General features: G+C 42.7%; 1 protein-coding gene across 1 annotated transcript in view; it reads left to right on the top strand.

Annotated features, from left to right (window-relative positions):
• The window catches only part of ERGIC3 (ERGIC and golgi 3), a 36,169-nt gene extending 18,394 nt beyond the window's left edge, over positions 1–17,775 (top strand). Inside the window, exons 10-13 of the mRNA XM_063453265.1 lie at positions 4,424–4,488; positions 16,016–16,152; positions 16,241–16,296; positions 16,571–17,775. Of these exons, the coding sequence (XP_063309335.1) occupies positions 4,424–4,488; positions 16,016–16,152; positions 16,241–16,296; positions 16,571–16,650 (338 nt within the window). The 3' untranslated portion in view covers positions 16,651–17,775. The remainder of the gene's footprint in view (positions 1–4,423; positions 4,489–16,015; positions 16,153–16,240; positions 16,297–16,570) is intronic.
• The last annotated feature ends 1,842 nt before the right edge of the window (positions 17,776–19,617 follow it).

Here is a 19,617-nt window from a genome sequence, read left to right as displayed (position 1 = left end):
GCTTTGCAAAATGCTGCAACAATCAGTATCTCCTCATAGAGATGCATTGCATTAATGCATCTCTATGGGGAAGTTCAGTGTCTCCATGCAAAGGGTGGAGATGCTGCACAGTGTGCATCACTGACTTAGGAGGCACCTCTAGTGGCCATCTGAGTGACTGCCACTAGAGGTGTAACTAGCCATCAATGTAAACACTGTATTTTCTTTGAAAAGTCAGTGTTTACAGTGCTAAGGCTGCAGGGACATGCTGTAGACACTAGAACCACTACATAAACTTATTAACAAATTTATTTAAAAGCTTACATGTTTTATAGCCTTTGTGTGTAATATTATGTAGTGTATGCACATAAGTGAATTGATCTTTTCAGCGTATCGAAGGCTTATCTTTGCTCTATGGAGTCAGACCTCTTTAATTCCAACTTGGTCAGAACATTGCTTATCCATCCATTGTAGAGATAATTAAAATTTTGTGTAAGATTCGTAAAACCTTACAGTGAGGGTAAAAAAGTATTCGATCCCCTGCTGATTTTGAACGTTTGCCCACTGACAAAGAAGCGATCAGTCTATAATTTTAATGGTAGGTGTATTTTAACAGTGAGAGACATAATAACAAAATGCAGAAAAACACATATAACCCCTTCAAATTAGTACTTGGTGGCAAAACCCTTGTTGGCAATCAGAGGTCAGACGTTTCTTGTAGTTGGCCACCAGGTTTGCACACATCTCAGGAGGGATTTTGTCCCACTCCTCTTTGCCGATCCTCTCCAAGTCGTTATGGTTTCGTGGCTGACGTTTGGCAACTTGAACCTTCAGCTCCCTCCAGATTTTCTATGGGATAAAGTTGTGGAGACTTGCTAGGCCACTCCAGGACCTCAATGTGCTTCTTCTTAAGCCACTCCTTTGTTGCCTTGGCTGTGTGTTTTGGGTCATTGTCATGCTGGAATACCCATCCATGACCCATTTTCAATGCCCTGGCTGAGGGAAGGAGGTTCTCACCCAAGATTTTATGGTACATGGCCACATCAATCGTCCCTTTGATGCGGGGCAGTTGTCCTGTCCCCTTAGCAGAAAAACACCCTGACAGCATAGTTTCCACCTCCATGTTTGACGGTGGGGATGGTGTTCTTGGCAGCATTCCTCAGGGTCATAAGCAGCATTCCTACTCATTCTCCTCCTCCTCCTCCAAAGAGCTAAATTTTGGTCTCATCTGACCACAACATTTCACCCAGTTCTCCTCTGAGTCATTCAGATGTTCATTGGCAAACTTCAGACTGGCCTGTACATGGACTTTCTTCAGCAGGGGGACCTTGCGGGGGCACTGCAGGATTTCAGTCCTTCAGGCCGTAGTTTGTTACCAATTGTTTTCTTGGTGAGTATGGTCGCAGCTGTCTTGAGATCATAACAAGATCCTCCCGTGTAGTTTTGGGCTTATTCCTCACCGTTCTCATGATCATTGAAATTCCACGAGGTGAGATCTGGCATGGAGCACCAGACCGAGGGAGACTGACCATTATTTTGTATTTCTTCCATTTGCGAATAATCGCACCAACTGTTGTCACCTTCTCACCAAGCTGCTTGGCGATGGTCTTGTAGTCCATTCCAGCCTTGTGTAGGTCTACAGTTTTGTCTTTGACATCCTTGGACAACTCTTTGGCCTTGGCCATGGCGGAGAGTTTGGAATCGGATTGATTGCTTCTGTGGACAGGTGTCTTTTATACAGGTAACGAGCTGAGATTAGGAGCACTCCCTTTTAAGAGAGTGCTCGTTATCTGTATTAAAAAAAGACACCTGGGAGCCAAAAATCTTGCTGACAGGGGATCAAATACTTATTTCACTCAATGACACGCAAATCAATTTATAACTATTTTTGAATTTTTTTTTTTTTTTTCGCTGTTAAAATACGCCTACCATTAAAATTATAGACTGATCATTTCTTTGTCAGTGGACAAACATTCAAAATCAGCAGGGGATAAAATACTTTTTCTCCTCACTGTAAATTATGCATAAGCCTCAGGCATCTCAAAAGTGAACTCTGGGATGGTTTCAAATCACCAGATTGTGTATGGTATTTGCAGATAAATTATGCTATCAAAGAGGACTGCTCTCATGTAGCAAGGATAAGCCGTAAGATTTACTGAGAAGAATTGGCGACTTACACGTACTAATTCTAAAACGGCATACAATGCAAATGTCCCAACCAGTCAAGATCTCCAATGGCACAAGACAGGGGTGCCCACTCTTACCCCTTATTTTCATTTTAGTGCTTGAACCGTTCCTGCAGTGTATTGGAGATAATCTACACATTCAAATTTCCACATATGCGGATGACCTGCTCTTCTCAGTTGCAGACCCAGAACACTCACTCCCAGCTATCATGGACGAAATGTCACTGTACAACCAAGTGTCCAATTTTCAGATCAACCTATCTGTGTGAAATCCTCCCACTCTCTACATCGCCAATACTAGACAAGTCACTTTAGCAGAACGATCAATTCACATGGGCGGCCAAAGCCATTACATATTTAGGGATTTCACTGCCTACCCAACTCAATCGCCTCTATAAACATAATTTCCCATCTCTACTACACTTGATATCCAAGGACCTGAAATCCTGGGACAGACCTCTGTATGGTTGGTTCAGTAGACTCAACATATTTAAGATGAATGTACTGCCAAGATTATTGTATGTGTTGCAGGCCCTTCCGATCTCGCTACCCGCATATTTCTTTGCCAACATCAAAAAGGTGATCACGACCTTCCTATGGACCCACCGTCAACCGGAGCTCGCATACTCTTTCCTTTTGTAGGCACCATTCGGAGGGCGGTTTGGGACTCCCCAGCATAGACTTCTATTACAGGGCAATAAATTTAACAAAGTTATACGAATGGACGAACGCCAACAATACACACCAATGTGTTCAAATTGAAGCCTCGTTTTTTACATTCACCCCTTTACACAATCCCATGGCATGACTCCCACCAATGGGTGTTCAAACATAGGGACCACCCAACCATTGCCCCCACTTTGTGAATCTGGTCACGCATAAGATAAACGGAAAACATATCTCCCAAACCCTCCCTCTTCTACCCTATCACACACAATCCTATGTTCAGGGAAGGGATGTCAGGTAGAGCATTCTGGGCCTACCACTCCAGTACATATCTCACATTACAATCGATCTCTGACAAGGGGATAAAACCTCTCCACATGATTCTCAATCACGAAGAGCCGACTGGCATCCAGCACCTAAAACACAACCAAATGACTCATTTTGTTCACTGTAACAACCTGTTGCCAGCAGGTAATCGGGCCCGACCAAATTGAAACAGCTATGCTAGACTCATTCCCTGAAGAAGAAACATTGCTCTACAATGCACTCCCTCATACAGCTGACATGGGATCGGAATCACCCACTTTGCATATCCAAATGGGTGACGGTGATGCCAATCTCTTTCATTAGACCAAAGCAAAAAAATATTTCTTAAAGCGTATGAATCCTCTCCGAATCAAAGTATGCAAGAGAGCAATTACAAACAAATAACATGCTGGCACTACACACCAGCGAAAATACACAAACCTTACACTCAACCAGATGACAAGTGTTGGCGCTGCCATCAACATGTTGCTCACACCTCACACATATGGTGATATTGCTCACTGATTTCCATCTTTGGAAATGCATACACACACTAATCCAAGCCATAACCAGGAATGTATGATGTTCCTCCTTTTACCTCCACCAGTACAAAAGAGTAAATTGCCCCTGGTACTATCCCTTCTCACAGCATCAAACATACTCATTCCAGCCCAGTGAAAACGAGCTGACCCTCCCTCTATAAGGGAGTAGATCGAAAAGGTAGAATCCATAAAGGTGTAACAGAAATCACACATGCCATATCCCAAAAAATACACCAGATATACTAATACTTGGGGATCATGGTTATCCTTTATCTGCTCCAACAACATTGCAACTGCCTCTGATGTCCAGGGTAACCGCTCTCCCTCACCCCCCCCATTGACCTTCCCTGTGAAGGAGCTAAAGGTTAGTACAGAATAACAGAGAGAAACGGTCAATAGACACATCACAAAGCCGTAGACACAAATCCATCAACTCCAGAAGTCAACCATACTGTCCAGACCCTCAGACTTTTTGTTGTAATCAGAATTTGAGTTGAGGTGCAAGACACCACAGATGTCGGTATACTATCCAGATATATACAGCTTAAAAATAGCTATTGCACACATTTTACAGACCATTATCGCATCGATATAAATGTTCGTTATGTACCTATACAGACAACGTATCATTGCTTGTTACTGCCAAACAATGTCAAATAAAAAAAATAGCATATAATGAGGCCATATTATTTATTTTCAGTAATAAAAAATAAGTTTTTTGTTTTTTTTCTTTTTCCACTGCAGCTTCTATGATGTTTCAGTATTTTGTGAAAATCGTTCCTACAGTTTATGTGAAAGTTGATGGAGAGGTACGTACCATCCTTTGCACCTGACCATTTGAATTTTACTGTAGAATTATGTTTGCTTTTTATAATAATGCCACAAATACCCACACACCCTACAAAGGTAGCCTATCTTTTAGAAATAAATAAGGGATTGGGAACTTCTGACTGTCTTAAAGAAATAATGCCTCCCATTTGTGCACATGCATGCTATAGACAAAAAAATAAAACTGTATACAAAAAAAAATTAAAATCCGACTAGAACGCTAGATTAATCTTTTTTTTTATATTTATTTTATTTATAAATTTTTCTTAAGATATGTATATCGAATTCACAGTAGTTATACAAAATTTCAATAATACAACATTAATATACATTCATATTGATTATCTATAGCATTAACTATATATCACAGTCCAAAGAAAAGAAGAAAAAAGAAAAAACACATTAAGTTGCAATTATGAGAATCGGTGCATGTCCAGTTCCCAATTTAACAATTCACTATTATATAAGACATCTAAAAGTCCAGTAGATCACACATTTCTCAAATAGGAAAATATGTATAAGATTACATCTTATACTAGACCCTTATCTATTTTACATTGGATCAATATCCTATTAGCCATATTAATCATCTATAGCCTTACATAAATTCCACAGGGAAAAAAAAAATATATATATATATATATATATATATATATATATATATATATATCTATATATCACATATATGAGACTCGGTGTGGGTCGGGCCTTAAACTAACAATTCGTTATTATATAGGAAACTTGGAAGTCCAGGGTAACCAAAGTTCTCTTAGATTTCTAGTTGAGGAATTATATATCGAATTAAATTCCATCTTATAGTGGAACCTTATCTGTTCCATTATTTCTTGCCAAAGTGGTGGATTAGATGATTTCCATGCTCTAGCAATATTGATTTTTATTGCAAGTAAAAGGTGTGTCATAATATATATATATATATATATATATTTTTTTTGTTTATCAATTGATTTATAATCCATGTTAAACAAAAACATTTCGGGACTAATTACATCAATCTCCTTAAAAATACTTTTCATTAGACCTAACATTTGGGTCTTGATAATATTCAGACCCGTACAAGCCCGCCATATATGTAACACGGTACCCTCTTCTCTTCTACATCTCCAACATTCTTTTGGATATATTGGGGATATTTTATGGAGTCTAACCGGGACCATATACCACCTATAGATAATCTTTAAGTGTATTTCTAGCAGGGATATATTATGTATGCTTTGTTTAACTAACATAGTAGCATTTGTCCAGTCTGTCAATGGGAGGGATTTTCCTATATCCCTCTCACCAAATGAAGGAACATGGGTAACGTTGTCTAATGTATCAAACAATTTATTAAATCTGGAGATTCCTCCCTTTTTTTGACTACAAATAATGTAAGGGTCAAGATAATGATCTTTAATCAACGTTTTAGTTAATAGAAAATTCTTGATCCTTAAATATTGGAATATTTCCCTAGGTAGGAGATTATATTTAGATTGTAGTTGTGTAAATGTCACCAGTTTAGAAGCTCTCATATAAATTTCCAATTTTTTTTATTCCAAGATGTATCCAGGTTTTAATATTCATATCTGACATAGCATAATGAAGTATTTCTATCGGTGTATTAGATAATAATTTTCCTTTAAGTTCTAACTTAATATTCAAATATTTTGTTAAATCTACCATATCTCTTATAATTTTATTAGAAAATTGCTCTGTTTCCAAAACCCCTAGATTCAAAAGTCCTAGCCACCCTAAGATGTATAGCTTTTGTCCTGGTCCTAATTCCGGTTCTATTTTAATCCAGGATTTAGATATGTTTTGATCCAAATTTAACCATAACATAAGCTGGGAAGCCCTACTTGCTTCATACATCTTGATCACATCAGGGAATGCTATACCCCCTTTCCGATAGCTTCTGCAGAGAATCTCCGCCGCTATTCTAGGTGGTTTATCACGCCATATAAAGCTAGAGAATAGACTTTGAAACTGCTTCAGAATCCCCCGTTCAATTCTGTATGGGATCATCCTAAAAATATAGGAGTTTTGGCATCAGATACGATTTAATAATATTAACTCTCCCTATCCAAGATGGTTCTAACCTCCTCAAATTGTGTATCTGAGATTGTAGATCTTTATAAAGATTATCAAAATTCATTGGAATAGTCTTTGCAGTATCAAATGATATCTTTATACCTAAATAATCAATTTTATCTTTTATACATTCTATATGGAAATGGGAGGACAATTTCTAACTGTATCTTGGTCAATAAAAATGGTAGCACTTGAGATTTGATAATATTGACCTTATAGTTAGAAAATTTACTATATATAGAAATGTCTTCTAGTAACAGTGGGATTGATAATAGGGGATCAGCAAGAGTAAGTAGGACATCATCAGCAAATAGAGATATCTTAATATATTCCTCTTGAAATTCTATTCCTTTTATCTTTTTATTCTGTCTTATCATTGTAGCCAGAGGTTCGATTGTAAGAATATATAAAAGCGGGGCTAACGGACAACCCTGTCTAGTTCCATTCTTAATATCGAAGGGGTCAGAATCAAAGTAAGGGCTGCTAATTTTTGCCGAGGAGTTTTTATATAAAGATAAGGTTTTATTTCTAAATGCTCCTTCCAGTCCGAAATGGCCCATGACAGAGTCCAGGAATCTTCAACTGACTCTGTCAAAGGCCTTCTCGGCATCTAGAGCAATAATAACAGATTCCTTGTGTTGTCCGTTTACTCTATTTATTATATTAAAAATCCTCTGTGTATTATCAGAGGTGCTTCTTCCTTTCACAAATCCTGACTGGTCCCAATTAATCAAATCTCCTAATACTTCTTTTAAGCAATTAGCCAAAATGCTCGAAAATATTTTAATATTAATTAGTGATATTGGTCTATAGTAAGCAATTATTGTATTATCTTTATCTGGCTTAGGAATCGGTATAATTGTTGCTAACATCATCTCTTTTGGAAATGAAACATCCCCAGATATTAACGAGTACATCTCTAAGAGAATTGGAGTAATAGTTTTCATATATGTTTTATAGAAAATAGCAGATAAACCATCCGGGCCTGGTGCCTTATTTGATTTTAGTTTCTCTATCGCTTCTTCAATTTCCAGTTCTCTAAAAGGGGCATTTAGATATTCTAGTTTCTCTTGACCTAACCTAGGAAGTCTGTTTCTTAAGAAATCCGTAAATTTCACCATTACTTGCCTTGACCTCTCCTAAATTATATAACGAGCTATAGAACTCTGCAAAAGCCTCTGCTATGTCTTTAGGCAAGTTTGCAACCCTTCCACCCTTTCTCATCCGTTTTTTTATAGATTTATCTTTGTGTTGGTTCTTAATTTTATTGGAAAGATCCCTATAAATTTTGTTATTATTATTATGGTACCATCTTTGTCTAAGGAAGAATAGATTTTTATTAATCTCCTCATAAATTTTTTCCTTAATAGTTAACTTTAGGTTATTAATTTCCTCTATTAATTCCCTAGTTAATATTTTATTTAACTTTTTTTGCCAGTTTAATCCTCAAGACTTTTAATGATTCACCTTTCTTCCGTTTATATTCAGAACCGAACTTAATTAATAATCCTCTTATGAAACTTTTTAGGGTACACCATACAATTTGGTGTTGCAACTTCTCAGTTATAATTCATTTAAAAAAAAAATCTCTCTTTCTGTTTCTATTTTGCCCCTGATGTAATCAACTTTCAAAAGGCTTTCATTAAGCCTCTATTTAGTCCTTGGGCTATTACCTTCCTTTATCCTAATTCTCAAGAAAACTGGAGCATGATCCGATATTTCTATAGAACCAATGGTGGATTTTGTGATGTTATTTAGAAGGCCCTCTTTCACAAAGCACATATCGATACGAGAATAAGTTTGATGTACATGCGAAAAAACCGCTATATTAATCTTAAGTTGTTTTTTTAGCTGCTAAACCTGCACAGACAAGCCACACAAACCAGCTCTGTCCAGGCCAAGTGGAGGCTGCACCAAACCAGAGCAACAACTTCTGTTTTGTGGGGTCTGATTGTATGCAACCATGCCATGTTTTTTGATGTGTAGTCCAGCTACCAGAAACTGTTTCTTTCATTCCATGGCATGAGTGAAATTGTTCATTAGATTCATAGCAGACTTGCCATGGCAACTAACAGTTGGATTACCCTGTTCACAATCTTGGGTAAAGAATTAGGGATTATTCTAGCCTCGGTGAGGGAATAATCTAAATTTTATTAAAGACAGGAGGCGAATATTGCTTTACCTTCTTTACTGAAAACCTCCAGCAGCAAAGAAACAGTTAACAAAACTTTTCAAAACAACCAATCAGAACAAACAGGCATCAGTATAAAACCACTGGAACAGACCCTCCCACTTCCTCTTTCTTTGATGAGGTCGAGCAGGAGAGCATGAAGACCAAACGAAAACTGTATCCGGTCTGCTTCGATGAAAAACCGTCATGTTCGGAGCAAGTTATGTCACACTGAAAAGAAAAGAAACATCGTGAAAGTAAACTGTCATAGCAGAATGTCATATCCTATACGGGCAGTGCAAAATAGACCGCAAACTGATAAATAAATCGACACAGAACGCCAATAGTAGACACCAAAAGTTTATTAAATACAATTCGGACCATACATAATGTAATGTACATCGAAACCTAGATTAACATAAAGTCAAAACCACTCCCATAAAGGGTGGGAAAAAAACCATAAGGGTGGGAAATATTCGCCTCCTGTCTTTAATAAAATTTAGATTATTCCCTCACCGAGGCTAGAATAATCCCTAATTTTATGTCAGGACAGGAGGCTTCATATTGCAATTTTAACGTCCAGACATAAAAACAGAAGAAACATGCGGGCGCGGACGAAAATAAAAAGTACGAAAAGTCGATTCCCTAGACCAGTCCGCAGCGTTGAGAATATCCCCGAGAGACCCACCGGCTTCAAGAGCTGCTGACGCTGCAGCACCCCGAACCGAGTGAGCCCCAAAAGAACTCGCCACGCCCGCCGATGAGAGGAGCCATCGAATCCAACGAGCGATCGTGGGTGCAGACACCGCCCCGAACGGTCGAACGTAGGAGATCAATAGCTGACCATGGGCGGAGGGCCGACACAACGAGGTCACGGATATATATGTCCGTAAACAGCGTGCCACGCAGAGGCGAGGTCTATCGGGAAAGTAGGGATAAGACACTGAAGACGAATTAGATTTCGTCCTGCGGGAAATAGAGACAGAGACACCATCTGGGGAGAACGAAAAGGATTCTACGTCAAAGGCCCGGACATCCGAGACCCGACGAAAGGATACGAGGCATAGCAGGAGAGCCAGCTTGGCTGAAAGCTGGCGTAAGGAAAGATCCCCGTTATCAGGCCATTCCTCGAGGAAGCGTAATACGATCGATACGTCCCAGAACGAGGAGTAGCGCGAAGCAGGGGGTCTCGAAAGCCTCACACCTCGGAGTAGTCTGCAGACCGAGGGTTCCCTACCAACACCAGAGCCCTGGAAAGGGACATGGGCCGCCGAGATAGCCGAGCGGAAAACATTGATAGTCCTATAAGACTTACCTTGCGAAAACAATTCCGCCAGGAAGTTCAAGATGGCTAGAACAGGGGCCGTAAAGGGATCCAAACGTCTCTCCAAACACCAGCCATGCCAGGAGCGCCAGGCGTGTAAATATGATCTTCTGGTGCCAGGGGCCCAAGAGTCCCAGAGTAATTATCTAGCTGCAGCCGATAGTCCCGACACATCCCAAGATCCCCGGAAACGGTCCAGGCCACCAGGGTTAGACGATCTTCCAACATCAACGGGTGTGGGTTCCCCATCGGGTCCTCGAGGAGAAATCTGGAGGCTGGTAGTACCAGCGGGTCCCTGCACGATAGTTCTAGTAGGAGAGGGAACCATGGTTGACTTCTCCAGAGAGGTGTCACCAGTACGATCGACACCTTCAGAAGCTTGAGTCGATGTAGCGTCCGAAGGATCATGGAGAAGGGGGGAAACGCATATGCCCCTGAAGGGGGCCATGATTGAAGGAATGCGTCCACCGCCATGCTGAGGGGATCCGGGAGCCAGCTGAAGAATAGTTCCGTCTGTTGATTCGCCCTGGATGCGAATAGGTCCAGATGGAGGGGGCCACGCACGAGGTCCAACTTCTGAAACACACCCGGGGTTGCAGTCGCCAGTCGCTGGAGTCCCTCCAGTGGCGGGAGAACCAGTCCGCAACGAGGTTGTCCTGTCCCGGAAGGTATTCTGCGACGATCGACAGCTGTCTGTCCAGACAATATTGGTACAGATCCTTCGTGAGGTCTGACAGCAGTTTGGATCGGGAACCTCCCAGTCGATTTATGTATCGGACAACTGAGACGTTGTCCATGCGAAGAAGTAGGGAGCAATGACTCATCCCTTTGGTGAAACTGCGAATGGCGAACATCCCCGCAATCAGCTCCAGGCAGTTGATGTGGAGGGCTTTTTCGTCCGGGGTCCAGAGACCGCCTGTCGCCACGCCATCGCAAGTGGCGCCCCAGCCTAGGCAGCTGGCGTCTGATTCCAGGACGAAGTGCGGTCTTGTCCCGAAGATTGCCCTGCCGTTCCACGCCTCCATGTGTCGAAGCCACCAGTGCAATTCCAGGCGGGCTTCGTCCGACAGCGATACAATCTGGCCGTAGGAGGTGGACGACCGAAGGAAACGAGTCTTCAGACGTTGGAGGGCCCGATAATGTAGGGGGCCCGGGAAGATGGCCTGAATGGAGGACGAGAGTAGTCCTATCGTCCTGGCCAGGTCCCGCAGGGTGATTCTCGGATTGCGAAGTAGGCGTCTGATGTCCTTCCTGATGGCAGCCACCTTGGATACTGGGAGGCGGAGTAGAGTCCGAACCGAGTCCACGACGAACCCGAGAAACTGGACCGACTGCGAGGGGTTCAGTTCCGACTTCTCCACATTGATGACGAAACCTAAGTCCTGGAGCAGGCGGGTAGTGAAAGCCGTCTGCTGGCGCAGGATGTCGGGATCTTGTGCCATCAACAGGATATCGTCCAGATAGACGATCGATCTGATCCCCCTGGCCCTCAGCGTCGACATGACCGGTTTCAGCAGTTTGGTGAAACACCAGGGAGCCGAGCTGAGGCCGAATGGGAGGCACGTGAACTGCCACACGCGCTTCTGCCAAATGAATTGGAGAAAGCACCTGTCCTCTTGGTGGACAGGGACCGTGAGGTACGCGTCTTTCAGGTCTAAGCGCGTGAATCAGTCGTTCTCGCGAAGCAGATCCCTGAGGAGATGGATGCCTTCCATCTTGAAAGGTCGGTAGACGATATATCCATTGAGGGCGCGTAGGTTGATTACAGGGCGGAAGTCCCCTGATTTCTTCCTTACCAGGAAGATATTGCTCAGGAAGCGAGGCGGGCCCGGTGCCCTCTCCACCGCGCCCTTGCCCAGCAGGGCGTGAATTTCTGAATGGACCAGAGCGGACGCCTCTCTGTCCATATGGATAGGCCGTGGGGCAGAGGCCTGGATCGGGGTTGACACGAAGTCAATCCTGAAGCCGGACACGGTTTGCAGAACCCACGGGTCTCCCGTGATGGCCCCCCACTGCGGAGAAAAGTGAGACAGTCTGCCCGCAATGGGTAAGTGTGGTAAATAAGGTAAGACTCTTACCTGAGGCGTATCTCGCCCGTGTGGAGGAGGCTCCGCGGCCTCTGGTAGATCCTCGGGAGAACAAAGGACGGTACTGGTACCGGGAGGAGGAGGAGGAGAAGGACTCCGAGATGCGGGGCCTGTTGCCCATGAAGGCAGCTCTGCTGGTGGCGCGACCCCTCTGCCGACCAGCTCTGGAGGAAAAACGATCCCCAGCACGGAAAACTCTGCGGAGGGATTGTTGCGCCTTATTCAGAGACGTGTAGATGGACACGTGCCGGTTCAGTTCCTTCATGAAGGCGTCACCGAACAGTAGGCCTTTGGCCTCCGGGCCCAGTTCTTTGGGGGCTAGGTCGGTCAATTTCCCATCCAGTTTATAGAGTGCCGCTTTACGGCGTTCTGAGTTCATTGCCGCATTGGCGTTCCCCAGGAGGCAAATTGCTCTCTGTGCCCACTCGCGGAGGAGGTATGCGTCAACCGCTGGTCCGCCTTGTAGAGTATCGTCGGCCATGAGGAAAATCTGGGTCAGCGGGCCGCTAATGTCGAGGAGCTTGTCTTGGGTGGAGCGCAAGCCCTGTTCCAGGCCCTTGCGGGGGTCCTTCCCCGACCTATTCAAAAAGGTAGCGAAAACCGGATCAAAATCAGGTGTATTAGCTACCTTATCTGGCAGCGTTGGGCGCGGGCATTCGGCCCGGAGCTTCGCCCTGACCTCTTTATCCAACGGGCGACGTAGCCAGTAGCGGAGGAATTCTGCGATGTGGTCTGGGGGAGTCCACTCTGCCGAGCGAGGATGCTTGAGGAGACGTGGGTCGAAGAGCGGTAGGCCCGAGGGGTCCAAGATTTCGCCGGGGTCGTCGGCATGGGCGGCAGAGGCTTTTAGCGAGCCCGGTCGTGGAGAGCTCAGCACAGTCTCCCGTACATATCGTGAAGAGTGGCCAGGGGCGTCTTCGCCAGGTGACGTGGGGCCCGATCCGCCGGCCCGGTATTCATCCAGGGTATCGAATTCGGGTTCCCCAGCGAGCGACCCTATGTCAGGGTGGTCGTCCGATTCGGCACCCAGTCTGGCCAACTTGGTGGGCATCTTGCCCTTGTCTGTGGGGGCGCCAGGGGCTTTCCAAGGCCTCTTCCGTATGGTGCATACGTCCGCTGAGCGCAGGGAACCCCCAGAGTCGGAGTCCCGTGCGCCAGCAGGACCGGGTGTGAAACCCGTAGGTGTGGGCAAGGCGTCCCCGTGGAAGGCCGCAAGAGCCTTGGGCAAAGAATCCGCAAAGGCGGTGTATAGCCATGCCTGGAGGGCTTCAGGGGCGTGGGAGCCAGATTCTTCAGCCATGTTTAATATCACTGAAACAGAGGAAAGGCACAATCCGTGAGGTACCTCAATATGGCCAGCTGGGGGTCACCCAGCGTGCAAGAGGGGGTCACCCAGCAAGCACTAGCATATACAATGCAATAGGAGGGGGTCACCCTCAGTTTATGCCCAGGGTCCAGGCAAATTGGACAATAGGGGGGGGGTCACCCAGCCCAAAGCAGTGCTACAGCACGGTAGGATAGCCCAGTATAGGGCAGATTAGGCAGGGACTGAGTCCCAATAATATAGAAAGGGGGGTCACCCCTATAATGGCAGGCTATAAGGGGCACCTGGGGAAGAAAATCCACCTGTTAGGGAAGGAAAACCACAGTTGCAGCATACAGTGTAGCAGGCACAGTAAAAAACAGTACATGGAGTGTTTAACATGCAGCAGTCTGCACACCCCGGTCATCTGTGAAGTCACAACCACCAGGGGTGCAGAGACCGTGGAGGTAAAAGACCAGGGGCAGGGGGGCTGAGGGGGACCGAGGTCCGATGAAAGAGAGGGCGCCCGGAGACCCCGCGGCCTCGGCAAGATGGCCGCCGCGGCTCCAACAAAATGGCCGCCGCGGCCGCAAAACGAGTGCGGCCTACCTCGCGGACGGCTGCGCGAGGGAGGTCGTGGTGAGAAACGCGGTCGGAGACCGCAGACAGGTGAAGGGAGAGGGGGTAGGGAGGGAGAGGCGGGAATACCGAGAGGGTACCGCCGGACCGAACCGCAAGGCGGATGGTCTGAGGGGAGCCCCAGGGGAAACCCAGAGTAAAGGCAGGCCAGAAAAAAATAACAACCCCCACACTCAGGACCCCGAGGTGGGGCAGCAGGGGCCACCTCAGTAACCCCAAGTCAGAAAGTAAACACAGTCAAATCAAACAGTGCAAGTACCAAATCAAGAGAAATACAACCCAGAGCAGAGACAACTCTGAGTTGGTGAGTGCTCACCTGGAGGCAGCAGCAAAGAAAGAGGAAGTGGGAGGGTCTGTTCCAGTGGTTTTATACTGATGCCTGTTTGTTCTGATTGGTTGTTTTGAAAAGTTTTGTTAACTGTTTCTTTGCTGCTGGAGGTTTTCAGTAAAGAAGGTGAAGCAATATGAAGCCTCCTGTCCTGACATAAAATTCACCTAAACTTGCTGCATGGTTATAGTTATGGCATAGACTGTTGTTGAGACCCAGGCAGGGAAGTTGAAGACATTAACTATTTGATTAGTGCAAAATGTGTAGTTTAACCCCTTAAGGACACATGACATGTGTGACATGTCATGTTTCCCTTTTATTCCAGAAGTTTGGTCCTTAAGGGGTTAATAGGGGCCAGGCTTATCATTGCAGTTGATTTTTGGGAATTGCTCCATCATTAAGCAATTATATGTAAGTTGAAAGGGGAACTTTCTTGCCCCATAACACACACTATAAGTGTACATTTTGGTGTTCTAAGTGGCTATTTACATGCCGCCTCACCATATAGTGCTTAAGGATCCTTGTTCCTTTAGTCGCTTTAGATTTCAATGCTGGAGATGTATTTCTAGGAGATGACATTTTAGTATATTAGAGAGAGAAAAATATGAATACACAGAATTTTGATGATGTTCTTCTCAAGTTAAATTGTCTCTTGACCAGTTTTATCCTTTAACGATGACGTGTTTCAGGGCTGTCGGTTAAACATAAATGTAAGATTATAAGAAAACATGGCAAATCTTCCAACAGCAGTTGCTGAAAACTTGATGTTAAGCCGTTTGCAGTTGGTCATAAAGATATGCACAGTTTTTATTTTGCAAACTTTGTTGTTTTAATGAATTGCTTGATAATGGATCTCTAACAATAAAATAATTTTATCCACCGATAATCCTTAAACGTTAATGCTTAAACCCACCCTGACCTTATTTCCTTGTGCTTCCTCAAACTTGTTGTTTCTGACCCCTCTGCTCAAGTATCGGTATTCACTTGCCTTTTATTTAATCGCGTTATAGTATACAGCTTCAGCATTATATCATTTTGTACTTTTGTTAATGTGCTTGCGTTAAAATGTATACCAAATCAAATGTTCCGAAGGATCCCCCGCTCCCTCCTACATTACTATATGCCAAGTCAGCAGTAGAATTGAGAAATTATTATTCAACTGCCGATGCCAAAAGCTCCCCTTTTTCTGAAAAATTTGATGTCTGCTCAAAAGATTTCTGGTACCACCAGACTTGGGTATTCTCCAAGAATAGGTGAATAAGATGAGGGTGATTAAATGTGTGAAACCGCTCAGGAGTTAGGACTACTTAGCTACCTCGGGTCAAAATTCATGCTCTGCCTGGTCTTTAATTTTTGATGTTTATCAAGCCTCATTTCCATTCGCTTTCACACCACTCTTCTAACTGTTCATGTTGATGCGTCTTTAGTTTCAGACACCTGAACCTTAGGCAGTAAACTCCACGTCATTATACTTCATAGTTTTCATGGATTCCCAATACATTAAAGGCTATCGTTGAGCTGTGAATGCAGTTGTAGAATACTGTATTTCTCATATTTCATATTTCACAGGTACTAAGGACCAATCAGTTCTCAGTAACCAGACATGAGAAGATAGCCAATGGCCTGATTGGAGACCAGGGCCTCCCTGGAGTATTTGTCCTGTATGAATTATCCCCAATGATGGTGAAACTCACAGAGAAGCACAGGTATGCTCAATATTGAACCCCTGTTAACAAGTGTTAACACTGTTTCTAATTGACTATTCCCATAATTCACCTGTCTTTTCTGTTGCAGGTCGTTTACACATTTTCTAACTGGAGTATGTGCTATAATCGGTGGAGTATTTACAGGTAAGTGGTGCTCGTGCATTTATAATCTACCTTGAGCGTGGACCGTAATTATTCTACTTTTTGATGGTGATTTAAGGGAAGGTGGATGAGAGTGTGAGAATTGTTTGCAGCCAATGGGTGATGGAATGTGTGTCTACTTTTGACCAGGCTTGGGGGTCGGCTAGATAAAGTATTAGATTACTACTTTACTAATGTTGTGGATCGTGAAGAGCCTGTTTAAATAAAACCTTTTGTGCAGAATCTGTTTTGCTCAAAGTAAGTCTTGCCTTTTCAGTTGCAGGTCTCATCGACTCTCTAATATACTATTCCACGCGTGCAATCCAAAAGAAAATTGAACTTGGAAAAACCACCTAATGGGATCAACCTACGGACTACTCGCGGAGAGGCGAGAGACTGCAGCATCTCTAGTCATCGGACATGTGGACAACAGAAAGAGGTTATTTAAGGAACAGCAGGAATAGAGTGCTGCAGTTAACTTGATGTTGACTTTCTATTTTGAGAGAAATACACCAAACCAAGACACAGACACTCTATGAAATATCAAGAGCCTGGAGTGTTTCCCACAGAAATTCTGTTGGTATAATGTGCAATGTTTTTAAATTTTTTTAAAAGATTCAGCGGGTACTTGTATGCAGTATCTAGTGAGGTTTTCTCTTGATTTCTGTTTATTTACATCCATGCTGTCCTCAACACAATACAAATCAGCCAATCGAGGATGTCAAGAAAAGGAACAAGTGACACTACAGTACTTGGAAGCACAAACAGTGACGGCGCGTTTCACACATTCATCTCGGGAATTAAAAGTGAAAACGCTGACCGCCTTCGCATAAAGCTCAGCCGCTCTCACCAGCATAGGAAAGTTGGCTACAGATGTGGTGTGTGATTACAGAGCCAGAATGGACAGTCAGATTTGGGTATATTAACTTGAAGTCCAGTTGGACAACCCTACAGAATGACATGTCTTTTATTCCAGCCAAGTATTTTATTTAATTTTTTTCTCCCCCATAGCTGAAGGAATGAATGTGTATGTGGGTCAATAAATGTCACAGACTCTGAAAGATTTCGTATTTTGCAGCTCACTGATGTAACACGTAGTTGTGAACCTAATATTTTGGTACATTCTTTTAAAACCCATAAGCTAGGTCTCAAGTAAAATGTGACCTCTAACTCTTCTTAAACTACAGCAACCAGAGGATAGTTTAGGATTGTTGGAACTATAGTCCATCGAAAGCTTTGAGAATCACTGTTGCTACACCCTGTTTTAAAGCTGTACATTAATCTTGGTTTAATTAGGTGAAAACAGAAAACGAGTATATTTTTTAGAATAGCAATGTCTGGTTTAAATATGGATAATCAGCCACTGACTCAGGCTGTACGACCTACATGTGTGTATTTTGCAATTCCATTCCCCTGTGAAACTAGGCCCTTTTTCCATTTCTTTGAAAACACTCTGGTGTATTGTTTTGCTAATCTACTTTCCTGTGGTTTTTTTATTTTTATTTTTTTTGGTGTGTGTTTTTATTTGGTGAAATAGGATATTGTTTTTACGATCTATTTATGGATTTATAAAGCAAGCTGCAAGGTCTTCACTAAGTCTTCAAGCCTCATCCAGGTAATGCATTTTTTTTTTAGATAGTTAATGTCCTAAACTGCTCATTTTCTACACATCTGCATAACATTTTTTTTTTGTTTTTGTTTTTTTTTTAAATTAAAACGTGATAGTTTTTAGACAGCAAGGTTATTCCTGTCCAGAAAGCTGTATATTAATAATGTACAAGTGGGTTTTTATTTATTTATTTTTTTTTCCCAGCTGTATTTTTGTTTCTGGTCTCTTTTGTAGCAGAGATCCTAACACTGAAACTTATACAAAGGGAAATAGCATAGGAAAGGCACACACGAGACCGAAAAAGGTACATGTAGAATGACCGAGCTTGGTTGATCAGCACCACTTACAAGCCGTAGGGAGATGCAGATGATATAATGGGTTCCGTTATCTTTGTGCTTGTCTAGCATCCATTTTGCCGCTGTGCACCAATAGTCTGCTGTCGTTGACCGCTTTAGTCCCTGATAAATGCTCTGTAGAAGGTCTTTGTTTCCTTCCCGCATTTTTTTTTAATTTGGCAAAATAACATTGTAAGTATTTACTCACTAACCTCTGCATTGAGGCATATCGAAATCTGAACAGCACCTTTTAAGTTCCAATAGGTTACTATAGCTGAGTGGAAGAATTTTTCCAAATCCATTGTTTAGCCTAAATTTTCAGATTTCAATTTGCTACTGTTTTTAAGAGTTTAGTGAATAACCCTTAGTATAATTTTAATGGAACAATGTAGCTGCAACCTCCACAAAAGCGTTTTTAGTTACCTTTTCTTCACTGCTGAGCGTTTCTTTGCAGCGCCAAATGCTCTGCCTACCGCAACTCTTCCAGCTCATAAACTGATGTACTTGAGAAAGCATTAAATTCAATGTTTTCCTATGAGATGCAACTCATGTGACCAAGTTTTACTCGGTCGTTTTAGAGGAAGATGGCCACTAGAGGTGTATTGAACCCGGAAATGGAAAGATTACATTGTAGGGTTAACACTAAAGGGCCACTACACCTGGACTACTTCATTGAGATGAAGGGGCATGGGTGACTAGGTGACCTATAAGGTTCCAAGAACATCATTTAATTGTCTTTGTGAAACTTGATTTATGGATCTTTTGTAATTTACAGCCATAATAAATTTATTCTTGCTGCTGATTTTTGGAAAAAAAAGTTTTAATTAAATTTAATTTTACGGTTATGTGGTTGTGGTGATCAAATTGAAAAGGAAACCATGTCAGTGAGGTCTCAGAATTTCTACAAACTTGCCACTGGGTTAACATTTTTGATTTTAATATTATTTTGCTCTGTAGCCAATATTTTGCAGTGGTATATGAAACACCTCAGTAAAAATTCAAAACAGTATTGTACCTTTTGAGAATACTGGGACTAAAATAACTAAAACCGCCCTGTACCCTTGGTAAAGATGGCTGCTCTTTTGTTGTGGGTCGTGTCAAATCAAAGAAAAGGTGATATTGGGAATAAACATTCAGACTTCAGCAACCGTTACGATTTATAGCAACTCAGATGTTTTTTGGAAAACTTTTAAGACCTTCTGATAGTAAGCTATTTTTTAAGTTTGTTAATTTAATCAGTTGACACTGACTAGAATTTTGTAGTTTAAAAACACAAAACAAAACATGAATGTGTGCATAGTTTAACCTTACTTGGTGACAAATGGAACTTATAAAAAGTAAAGGCACACTATAGTCACCAGAACAACTACAGCTTAATGT

This window comes from Pelobates fuscus, chromosome 5 (genome assembly GCF_036172605.1).
Source record: "Pelobates fuscus isolate aPelFus1 chromosome 5, aPelFus1.pri, whole genome shotgun sequence".
NCBI lineage: Eukaryota > Metazoa > Chordata > Amphibia > Anura > Pelobatidae > Pelobates > Pelobates fuscus.
The sequence above is the reverse complement of the archived record's forward strand: the minus strand, read 5'-3'. Positions and strand labels throughout refer to the sequence as shown.